This window comes from Danaus plexippus (assembly GCF_018135715.1).
Source record: "Danaus plexippus chromosome 3 unlocalized genomic scaffold, MEX_DaPlex mxdp_25, whole genome shotgun sequence".
NCBI lineage: Eukaryota > Metazoa > Arthropoda > Insecta > Lepidoptera > Nymphalidae > Danaus > Danaus plexippus.
In genome coordinates, this window is record NW_026869844.1 from 4,205,790 (window position 1) to 4,218,167 (window position 12,378).

General features: G+C 36.1%; 1 protein-coding gene across 1 annotated transcript; it reads left to right on the top strand.

Annotated features, from left to right (window-relative positions):
* The first annotated feature begins 1,304 nt into the window (after positions 1-1,304).
* On the top strand, positions 1,305-5,807 carry LOC116770015 (uncharacterized). Its single transcript, XM_032661339.2, has 7 exons — positions 1,305-1,548; positions 2,798-2,897; positions 3,358-3,450; positions 3,534-3,611; positions 3,902-4,032; positions 4,356-4,536; positions 4,804-5,807. The coding sequence occupies exons 1-7, from the start codon at positions 1,498-1,500 to the stop codon at positions 5,010-5,012; spliced, it is 843 nt and encodes a 280-aa protein (XP_032517230.2). The 5' UTR covers positions 1,305-1,497; the 3' UTR covers positions 5,013-5,807.
* The last annotated feature ends 6,571 nt before the right edge of the window (positions 5,808-12,378 follow it).

Below are 12,378 nucleotides of genomic sequence, written 5' to 3' on the forward strand. Positions count from 1 at the left end.
TGATATTTGTTTACAACAAGTTCCTGTGTTTTTTTCATTTACCCTTTGTCAATGTATATATCGGCGCAAGCAGCTTTAATGACGGATGCAACATGAAAATAACTCAAGGCTGGCATCAATTACTATAACAACTTATTGGTCGTCGTTACTATTGTTAAAAGTAAAACGAAATCAAAGAGAATAGAATTATGTTTGAATTCTGGTATAAATATGACGTCTGGACGCACGACAGCGGACTGCAGAGTTCAGCGAGTGCGGATCATAAAGTATGTGATTATGAAGAACCTTCGAGAAATACAAGAACATTTAGAAGAATTGAAGTTTCATTTTGAAATATCTGGAACGTACTGAAACAAGTGACATTAGTGACGTCAGCGAGGCTGGCGTCCTCTCTTTAAAATAATGAATTTATAATAAAAATCCGATATATATCTTCTTTATACAACAAGACTCCTTTTTACTACATTAGTTTAACGATAAGCGAGTTATCAGAGTGTTGTCTCCTAGAATAGAAGGAAATAAGGGATTGGATTGACATCATAATCAATCAAGATTTAAGACACTCACTCATTGAAATAAACGTAACTGTAATGGCCGTTCTACATGTATCCTATCCCTGACTACGTCTAGGAGAGTAACAGATCCCAATATTCTTAATTATTCTTGATTATACTGAAACAATTACTTATAATATGTACTTCGGTAAAATATACGTCAATAAATATTACCAAATCAAATATTATTGATTATTTCAAATCATTTTTTGTTGTGTCGAAACTGTTGTAAAAAATGTAAGCCGTTTTGAGTGTGTCGTTATAATAGCTACAAATACAATAGCGGCGTCCTTTCAACGTTTTGTAGTTGCCGATTGACAAACACGTTAAACTCTCGACACATAACATGATATGGCTTATATTGCGATCTCGTGTTATCGCAAGTGCTGTACATAGTGTAGTATATAGTAATAGTTCGTTAAAGAAAACGGAACTTATTTAGTTTTTGTTTCATACCGATTACTCGTCATTTGTTGAATTTATCGAGTTATGTGGGAATAAGTGTAGGTTGATTTGGGCTCAGGTTACTTTTAGGTCGTTCTAATTTAGTATTCTATTAGTATATATTAGTGTTAAGTTACGTAACCTGTACAAAGGAACCGACTTCAAAAGGTGATAAGATATTAAGATGTATACATTCGGTTGTCTTAAATTTCATTATTGGAAAGTAAATAAAAATGATGTTCGTTTATGTTTAAAATTTATTAACCTTCCCGATTAGGAAATGTGTTCCTATATTGTTTTTATGAAGTCGTTTTTTTTTACTTAACATTAACGACGCGATCGCGGCACGAGCCGCCATTTTTGTTGTTTATAAAATTGACCAATGACAGGTCAGGACTCATGAGTCGGGTTACTCATTTCATAAATCATAAGTCACAACTAATTTGAAAGTCGCACGCGTCGCTGTTTTATTATAATATAATATTAAAGAATAAAAACAATGGGATTAAACAAATACAGCGACTATGGAAGCGGATCTTCATCGGAAACTGTGAGTTTCATTATCATTCATTATTATTAAAACTAAAGTAAACTTCATATTAAGACTACTCGCAGGTAGGTGAACATAAAAATTACAATAATACCCCCAGATTTTTTTGTGATAATGATAAAAATGTTAACATTGTTTTAACAAATAAAAATAAATTTACTTAATATCATATATATTTTTACTATTTTTATTAATATTTTTTATTTACTTTCGTCTCTCAACTAATAGAAGGAATAATGCGATACACATGAATTCATAAAATTTAACAGAAAGCTGACAACATGTTATTTTTAAACCCTTATGCCATTTTTTTTATTATTGTATAGTGTGTCAGTACTACTGCTTACTATACCTATTAACAATAATTAAATCGGGCAAATGTTACGCCAAGTCGGATCCCCAAGTACCTACGGGTTTGAGTTAATTTTTTTGAACTCCTTGAACTGTAGTTAAGGAAAACTATATATATGTATGTATATATAATAATTAAACATAATGTATTTGGTGTTTTTTTCCTAACAATATTTCTACTCTTTAAGATGTGGAGACAAAAAACCTTATCGTCGTAGTTAAATATCCAGTCACAAGCAAGTGATAGAAAATAAATACTATATTTGGTATATAAATAAATAATTAATACTATGATTACTAACAGATTTGAAACTATCGTGTGCATGTGTAAAGATTTAATTTTAAACCATAATAATTAATTACTGACATTAAACTTAAAAGTTTTTATAAAATCTGAACTAATTAATATAATTCAAACGTGTCTGTAGTTTGTATGCGATACCTACATTACAACTACATTTTTAAAATTTTTGTCTGTCTCTTTGTTCCGGCTAATCTCTGCTACGGCTGAACCGATTTTGATGAGAATTTCACTAACTAGACTTAGTCTGCTACGCTCTTTCTCCGCCAGTCTTTGTCACCAAGCAAGAATCTGATCAATGGTTCCTCGATAAATTTAATGCAAGCTCATAATGATGATGCGTGTCTAAACGGGGATTTAATGTTTAGGCGGAACCGCTGACAACAGCTAGTCTCAAGCATATCTTAGTCTTTTATTCCGAAGACATTTCTATTGAAGTGTATTTTAAGTGTTTATTGTAAGTGTGGACTGGGCGTACTTCGAGGCTCCTCAAAGGCGTTTAATTTTACTTTAACTGACCTGTTCCATATCGTATTCCTGTTAAGGTGTTGCATGTTTTATATATTTTATTGATTCCCAATGGTTTTGGGCCACAAGTTCACACCGTGGGGCAGTCAGGACATGTGGCCGGAGTTCAGGTCGAGTCTGGAGGGGGAGAAGCGCCCGAGCAGGAGACGCACCAGCAGCTACACTGACGGTACTACGATAATGTTATTAACACACACATATATATATATATATATTATTATGTTATACGTCATAATAAGTATTAAAAGTAACAGAGGACTATTGAGTTTAAGTGTTATATATTCAGTATGGATGCAAACCTTCGTTGCAGTCACTCGTTTCACGTCAACACCGTCAGTGTTAACGTTATAGTTTAAGCTTCCGCTTGTCAACTAAATCTGTTGTGACTCAAATTCCACTAACTCGTCCTGAACAGTCCTTCTCCTATTCTCTATAATTTCCCGAACACTTCATTTGCTCACACTAGTAGTTTGTTGTAACAAGCGTCAGTGGGTTCGGTTCCCAGTTCCCGTCATTTTTTAAACACATCACAACAGGTCGTCATAAAACAATAGTTAACAAATTGTGTTAAGACTATCACAATGTGTAGTAACCGTGTGAAGTAGTATTGATCATTGTTCACTCCACAGAGCCTCGTTCGCTGGACGACATCATGCAAGAGTTCAGGATGAACGGGTTCGACTCCCCGTACGAGCCGGAGCAGGCTGCCGACGCACACTCCGGTCATTATTATAATATACATATCACTTCCGATGTCTCTGCTCTGTACTCGTGATGTATTTCATCGCATCCCTTCCCTCAGCAGCTCTCAGCGCGTCGTGTCAGTACCTCCGCCAGCGCTCGTGGCCGGAAGCCGCGTGCGACACGAGAGATCACCAAAAAGGTACTACATACACTCCATGTCAAAACATTAAACAACTCGCGTGTCCAGTATGAGTAACTTCAATGTGGTTATAATCATTCGGCTTCGGATCAATTAGAGAGGATTTACAAAAACTATGACAACACACGCTCGAGCCCTGAGACTGTCGCGAGTATTCATTGACATGAAACTAATATTACCGGCTTTAATATTATATTTAAGTTCTGTGTCGTCCGCCCGTGATCGCTGCAAAGTAACGTAAAAATAAGTGTGTGTGTGTGAGTGGTCGTTTATCTCGTGTGTGTGTCCAGTGCATCACCCGCCACGCCCCGAGGCGCCGAGCGCCCACCAGCTGCAGGTGTTGAGTTCTCTCCCCAACGCCGTGTTGTACTCCTTACTGAAGGAGTTGGAGCAGACTCGTTTGGCTGAAAAAAAACAAGAGGTCGGTATATACATCTATTGTGCTCATGCACAAGATATTATATCCTCAGATAGGTCCGACGATATCTTATAAATAAAAAAGTATTTTTACAATAAATATATATTTGTGCTCTGACGAAAAGAACAGCTTGAAACATGTACATGATATAAAATAATATAAGTTAAGCTAATAATAGTGTTATTTATTTTTTAATACTTTAAATGTTATTGTTTGCTCCAAGAATGCAATAATATGATATAACAAATAACTTTTCACGAGATCCTTGTCGTGCGCGTCTCGAGTGCCGAATCGTTCTAAGGACTCCTCGATTTATTTCGTCTCAGGAAATGGAGTGTCGTTTCTGTAAGAACAACGGCGAGCGAGCGTCCTACTACCGCTCACACCGCCTAAGGTCCCGCGGCAGGGTCTCCTGTCCCGTACTGCGGGCCTACACCTGCAGGAGGTGCGGCGCCCGCGGAGACCACGCGCACACCATCAAGTACTGTCCGCTAGCCACCAACGACGGTAACGACGAACTCTCACAATAATGGTTCTAGTAATGACACCTTCAGCTAGCCTCCGTGTCTCCACCAGAACACCTAACGGTTACACTTCATACACAATCCATAAGACTAAGGAACCTGTGGACGATATCTTCATTTAATATTAAGTTTTCCAAAACTAAGTTTTTATAATCAATGCGCTTTTCGGGATTTATTAAATTTTACGTGCAGAAAAGAAAAATAAATGCCGGCTAAGTCACGGGTGTAAGCTAGTTTTGTATATTTTCAGAGCGTTTAAAATCAGCCGCCATGATGCGCAGCGTGCGCATGGCGTCCGGTCGTCGGCGTGGGTTCGTGTCAGCGCCATCTAGCGACGCGCGGACGGAGTACGTCGTGTTCGGAGAGACTACACCGAGCGCGCTCACAGATGGCGCTGATTACAATAACTATGAACTGGATCCTCTCTGGGAGGCGCTGGAGAGAAAACTGATGTTTTAAATATTAACTTACCTTAAAAATTATAAATACTATTGAGGATGATTGAATCATGTCGTCGCCCGGACGGCGGTAGAAATTTTCTATATATATTTTTATGTTGTTACGATACTCGCTGTATTTATCGTTTATTGAATGTTTTGTTTCACATATTGACTTTTATATTATGTGACTGACGTCAGTCCTCTCTATCGGATGTTTTTATCGCATTACATATAATTCTTATTTTCTTATCCGACATCTTTCATAAAGAAACTAAGACTATCAATCTAATGTTCCTGTGTATATGTCAAGTTTATATATACATAAATAATATCATTAATCATTGATCAAATTATTGTGACAATCGTGTAGCCGACATCGTTTTAAATCTATGAATTGTATAAAGATAGTTTATTTCGGTGAGCAATTATAAAATTGTTTGTTGAAATAACTCAAAAATCCATTAACGAAATGATTGAAACGAACGATAACATCCTACGAAATATAAATAGCAATGTCGCAATTCTGTGTCATTGCGCTTGCTTTTTGTTAAGTAAATTTTACATCCAGATTCCAGTAATATTTTACTGTCATAGTTCGTCCGCATGTCTCACTTTATGTAATTTTGATAAAGCAAATGAATAGTATTATTTACGTTTAATTGTTTGATTATCTACAAAATTACTTAAAATATATTCCTTATATTGTTGATTATATTAATGTGAGAAGCGCATTTATTATTTTTGTTTTCTTTAATGATACATTTGACATTCGGTGTTGGTGTATTTTGGGTTCAATAAACAAATTATTATTGAATGTTCTATTTTATTGAAATTATTTACGTCAACATACAGACTCCCAGACATCCGACATAACATGGATGTGACCTTACTACCGCATATGCTTAGTCAGTAACTTCTACAATTGTCGTGTCTCCACTAACTTTCATTGTTAACTTATAAATTGCAATAAATCTGAAGACTCCACACTCACAGCTGAGTGCTGAGGTCGGAACTGTTTTAATTATAGCGTCATATTAACAGTTAACGATCTCAGCTCGCGGACCAACTAGTTATTAATTCCTGTATTATTTGCATGCGGCCTTATTAATAAAATACTAAATTAAAAAATTATATGTCTGTCTGTGTTTAACGTAAATTTAATAGAAGCAATGATTGTCAGACATGCAACCAACCCCTTATCCTGGTATCCTGGAACTTCCAGGTGTTAACCGAAGAATACAATAGTCCAGTCTAAAATGTCGACTATAACGTAACTCTCAGCAGGATAATGAAATATAGTAACGAAATAAACATTAAACGTTCAGTACTATAATCTGGAGCGACCCAGGATGGCAGGAGTAGACGTTGGACTCGTCACCGGAGATCATGTCATGGCTTTATAAGGGTGTCACATGCCTTCTGACTTATCACGAAGAACTCTGAACTCAACAAACTTGTAAGGGAAACTTGTCAAATTGATGAATCTTCCGGCCTTCATGTGAAATTATGAAGGAATTAATATGAGCAATGACTTAATATGATTTAAGAAAAAGAAGTCCGTCGACGTAAAGAGGAGGATTGGTTAAATGATTCATTACAGTTTACGCGGCAAACTTTGAACCGTATCCTATTATCAACTAAAAATCATCTAAATAATATCTCCATTTAGGTCATAACAGCTCTTGAGGTAGGTTACATACAAAATATAATTCTCCTTTTTTGAGTCCATACAGTTAAAAAAGCAATAATATAGCAATCAATAAATAATTAATTCACAATTAATATTTCAAAGAACTATTCACACTGTACTTATGTTGAAGCCGAGTTCAATACGAGGCGATTATACTTAAAAGATCGTTAATATAAAATCAGCAAGTCATTTGTATCAGACTTTTTGACTTACACGTTAAATAAAATCGATTAAAAAGTTTAAAAAGATAGTAAAAGTTATCAAGTGTGTCAAACATGAACGTCACTTGGCAGAATACTAAATACAAACGTTTAAAAAAAAACGCACGACGCCGCGCCGCCATGACAGTGTCAGTGATATACTCGGACTGAATAAACACAAACTAAACTAGACCTTATTGTTACTCGCGGAATATTTAAAATATAATACCATTTAAATATTATTCAACTGAATATTAATGCGAAAATGTACTCTAAGAACCATTAGTAGAGCACATTATCGTATGTGAAGTCGCTAAAAAAATATTTAAATGAAACGCGCGCATCTAACAGTTTTTGAATTCATTGAACGAAACCGATTCATTCCACTTTCGACTTTAAACTTTTGCCGCTATGCAATATTTTGCTTTGTCACGGTGTTAGTGTTTTTCGGCCGTATTTTTATCCCGTTAAGGTCTAAAGTCGAACGTTTTCGTACTCAAAAATTTCTGGGTTACTATCCGGTTGATTTGAGAATGTGTGCCGAAAATGTAGGTCGCGGGGTCAGGTGTGAGGCGGGGAAGGGGGTGGGAGGGGGTTACAGTCATCTTATAATGTTTAATAAGTAACATCGTTACAAACAGACGCACTGTCACCAGGAAGTCGGGATTACTTCTCATTGTTTTCAGTTCCAGCCCTGTAGAACTTCTGACATTCACTCACTGTCAACTAGTCGGCTGGCGCGACTTTGTCTCTACTCTAGATGTCAAGCGAGCCTGAAGTAATATTTTGCTATTAAATTTAAGCAGAATTCTTTTTACAGAACAAAAGTATCTCTGGTTTTATATAGTCGTTACATCTGAAAAGTCAGTAAGTTAGGTACAGCCACTGTTCATTAAAACATTATCACATATATGTAATAAAATTATCTGAACTGCTCTTAATTTCCATATTACGTTCTTTTATTCATTTAAATTTATTTTAAATATGAAACTGAAATAATATTTTTTATATATCATATAATTTTTTCATATTGTTTTTCATATCGTCTCCCCGCACCCTGCTCCTATGAACTGATCTCACATCATGAAAACTCAGATCAGATTCTCGATATTTTTTATAAAACTCCTTGTTTTTAGTGTTTCGTCTCTTCACAGTCACTCATAAAAAGTTACTGATGTTCCAACCTTAATATGTTGCCTTAACTCTTGTATATTTTATTGTTATATATATCGGCGCAAGCAGCTTCAACGACGGATGCAACATGAAAATAACTGGCACCAATTATTATAACACCTTATTGGTCGTCGTTACTATTGTTAAAAGTAAAACGAAATCAAAGAGAATAGAACTATGTTTGAATTCTGGTTTAAATATGACGTCTGGACGCACGACGGGGGACTGCAGAGTTCAGCGAGTGCGGAGCATAAAGAATGTGATTATGAAGAACCTTCGAGAAATACAAGAACATTTAGAAGAATTGAAGTTTCATTTTGAAATATCTGGAACGTACTGAAACAAGTGACATTAGAGACGCCAGAGAGGCTGGCGTCCTGTCTTTAAAATAATGAATTTGTAATAAAATCCGATATATATCGGTTTGCAGTCTGCTGTCTGTAGTCTGTTGTGTGTAGTCTACAATCTGCTCTGTAGTCTACAGTGTGTAGTCTATATTAAATGTCATCTATAATTTGTGGGTCGAACGTTAATGAATGTAACCTACACATCCATGAATAATAATTCCATTCGTGTAGGCACCAATGTGTGCATTGTGTAAGAAGGGGGCAGCGTTTTAAATTAAGATGTCTCAGGACAGTATAGAGATCACGCGGTACTTAGAGACAGCACTGAGAGGGATGATGCAGTGCCAATTCTTCATCGTTTCCCCGAACCGTTGCGAGTTGAGATGACAAAGTTTAAAAACACGTCAGTTACTGGCCTCACATCATTACAGTCTCCAGAGCACGCCACCTCTACGAGTTTCTTCTGAAGTTAGAAACTTTAAGTTATCAAATTCAGTGTTACAAATAATTTAAGGCACATTTGTTTTAATGCAAAAAACGAAATTGTATTACTTAAATATCAACGGAGACATCTTTAGACTCTTCCTGTTAGATAGCAAAGTAACAGAATATGGAATAACTTATAGATACCTCTGTCCCGGTATGACGGTTACAGTTTTCTTTGGTTTTACTTGACTGTAGCTGTTAGCCCTAATGGCTTTGACAGCTCCAACGGGAAGCGTGTGTGTAGCTCGATGGGACCTACTCGTTAAATTCGGGCCTGAAGGGCCTGGGGGGTGGATAGGCCCGTCCCAAGGATGTCTCTAAGAGGCCGGACCTCGGTTTAGGACGACGTCCTTTCCTTTTCCCTTTTCCCAATCTTTCCTCTCTCTCTTCACCAAACAGGGGTGACAACGCATCCGAAAAATTATTTTGCTGATGTCCATGGGCAACGGTACTACCTCCATCACGTAGGCTGTCTGATCGTTTTCCCCCCTTTATAAAAAAAAGATGTTGAAGGGGACGGTTACATATATAGAATGTTTAATATACACACTCGAGGCCGGACGCGACAGCTCAATAGTTAACGCTATTGGTTCGATATATACCGGAGAGCGCAGGTTCGGTTCTTGCTCGGGTACATGAACTGCTTGTTCTTAATTTACCCATTTTTATTTTATTTCAGAGTTAACTCCGAGGTTAGTCTCACAGGTCAGTCAGTTATTAATAAATGTCATGTTTCTATATGTCGAGACTCGTCAGTGGTCCACAGTTTGCTTTACCGACAACTACCGCCTTCATTAAGTTTCAAATTTATTTAAAGTTATTTTCCTGCTTTCATTTCAGTGTAAAATACTTTGAATATTTTCTGAACCTTCTTTTCCGATTTAAATTTAATTTTATCTTTATTCAATAGGTTTCAAAGACTCGCTAGCTAGTATTGTATATTTAATATTCCAATTTATATAAAAACAAAAGTATGTAAGTTTATAAGAAAGGAGGAACTAAAATCCAGTTGTAGTATTTGTATGAAGACTTCATAGATTCATAAAGTTGTATCGGACAAAACAAACACTATTTAAGTCTAGTCGAAGTATATGCTTAGTCCTAGTTTGCACCATTACACTACATCCTACGTACGAAGCCTTCTCAGTTTCTCATTTAATATTGATGAGATGAATGAACGCTAAATGAACGCTACGTCTGTAGTGTGACGGTTCAACTTGGACTAAGCTGTCTGTCATAGTCTGTAGAATCTGTTTTATATGTGGTTGAATTATAGTAATCTAATGAGTTTAATGTATGTATCGTACAGCAGCTAGCGTCTAGACTCTCGAGTTGTGATGAGTGAACACTAGTGAGCTGCTTCATAAGACGTTACACCACCCACCGCCGCCCACCACCCACCGCCGCCCGGAGAAATGGCTCGACCTTGTTACATGACCCACTGACGACGTCGCCGGCGAGCACAACGCACACAGACGGACATGCACACACACATACAGACTAGTTTTCCTTACTTTTTATTAGATACTATTAATAGACGTTCTTTTTTGTTGGTAGAGTCGAGGAAAACTGATGTATGAGAATAGATTGTAAATCGTCGCTTTAATGTGATGATTTTCATTTTAACATGATTTCACAGTAAACTTGTACATAATATGGGACATTTAATGGGACAGTTTATTTATTACGATTACCTTATTATTTTTCTCTCCTTTACATAATTTTTACTGCCATGTTCGTCCCAGGTTATACATATTCCCGTTCTCGCGAAATAAAATAATTTAATATCATATAATGTACAAATGATAGAAGAATAATGTTATCTTAGTTCAAGAATGAGCTTTTTTTTATTTTATTGTTATTATCAGGTGTAATTTAACTAAAACTATTTTAATTTCTATTATAATGAAACGTTCCTTATTGTTGCTGTCCTACATTCTTGAAAGGCCAAATAAGCAATGTCTTAACTTTCAATCGTGAACTTACCTTATCATACAAGTTCAAAGTCAGCTTATCGCCAGTGTTTATCGCTCGCGGATACCTTACTATTCAGTAGTAATGACTCAACTACTTCAAACTAACATTCAGGTTTATAGGACGCGTTGCAAATTATATTATATTTATAATACGACCAAAGACATGATAAATATATTACATCTGTAGATCTGTAGTCATGTGTACTGCTTCTTATAGGACTTATTTTATCTAACATGAGATACACAGTAGAATGTCCATGATACAATAAAGATTGAACCGAGATTCAATACAAGTCGACTTTATGATCGATCGTAGCTATGTAAAGAATTCAGCTTAGGATATAGTTTAAACAATATAAAGGCGGTGCTATCAAAGAATATACTTGCGTGTCGAAGCAAAATAGTCAGATGAGTGTAATTAGTAGTGAGTAATGTTACGCGTTACACGGTTAATATAACGCTGGACTCTTCACTCTTGACAATTCTATCAAGCAGCCAGCTGAGTGGCGACGGTTGTCATCCATCAAGAGAAAGGTCATTCATGTCGGCGAATAATTTCACTTGACATAGCTCATTAAGGGTCCTACTTCACAGCACACATACCAACCGTATCAAGATTTGGAGACGCACGACACTTCTACAACCTTTAAAAGTGTGTTTTTCATCAGCAGGCATTTTTACATGACATTAGTTCACTCAACAATTTCATTGAATATTCATCAAGCAGAACTATTCCCAGATAAGAATATATAAAAACTTGTGTAAGCTTACCAGGCTTTTCACGAGTTCTAGAGCAAAAGATCATTTTCACAGAACAGGAATAGTTTCTTCTCCCCCTGGTCATCAGTAAACTAATTTTTGATCGCTTACCTACTATACTGTATACATTAAACATTTTTTAAATTAACCTCAAACACACAAAGCATTTAAATAATATATACAGTTATAGGAGGGTTGATGATGTCTTCGGCGTGACAGTAATCGTTTATACCCTTTGTTTTAATTACTAAATAAATTAGAATTATTTACAAACGTGCTAAAAACAAATGAGCGACATAACTCGAAGGGCCCGAATAGTTTCACACTAATGAATAAACTTCGCCTTGTAACTTATTTAATTAAGAGGTTGATTTACAGTAAATATAGTACATATACTCGTGACTGGCGGAGTCACTTAACACTTTAAGTTGGATTAAAGCCATCGTAGAACTTGAAATACTCAGTTTTCCAACTTATTTTTGTCACAAAATGCAATAATAGTATGTAATCGGTCAGGTTATTCGACGACGTTGCATTCTCAGAATACCCACAGCAGAGGCAGTGTTTGTAACGAAGCTACACTATAGTTTTTATAGCACGATCCTGTTAAATATTTATGTTTTGAGTGAAAAAGCACATTTGACTGAGTTCACTGTTAGACTAACTGAATGAGCGACCATTTTTGTTTATGTCTTAACGTTCTCGTAACGGTATTTATTGAATTCATACTGAATTATTACATGCTTTGGTCCTC

Coding starts and splice junctions, on each gene's coding strand:
- LOC116770015 (XM_032661339.2), top strand. CDS start 1,498: ATGGGATTAAACAAATACAGCGACTATGGAAGCGGATCTTCATCGGAA. Junction 3,612..3,901: donor CACGAGAGATCACCAAAAAG/GTACTACATACA, acceptor GTGTGTGTCCAG/TGCATCACCCGCCACGCCCC. Junction 4,033..4,355: donor TGGCTGAAAAAAAACAAGAG/GTCGGTATATAC, acceptor ATTTCGTCTCAG/GAAATGGAGTGTCGTTTCTG.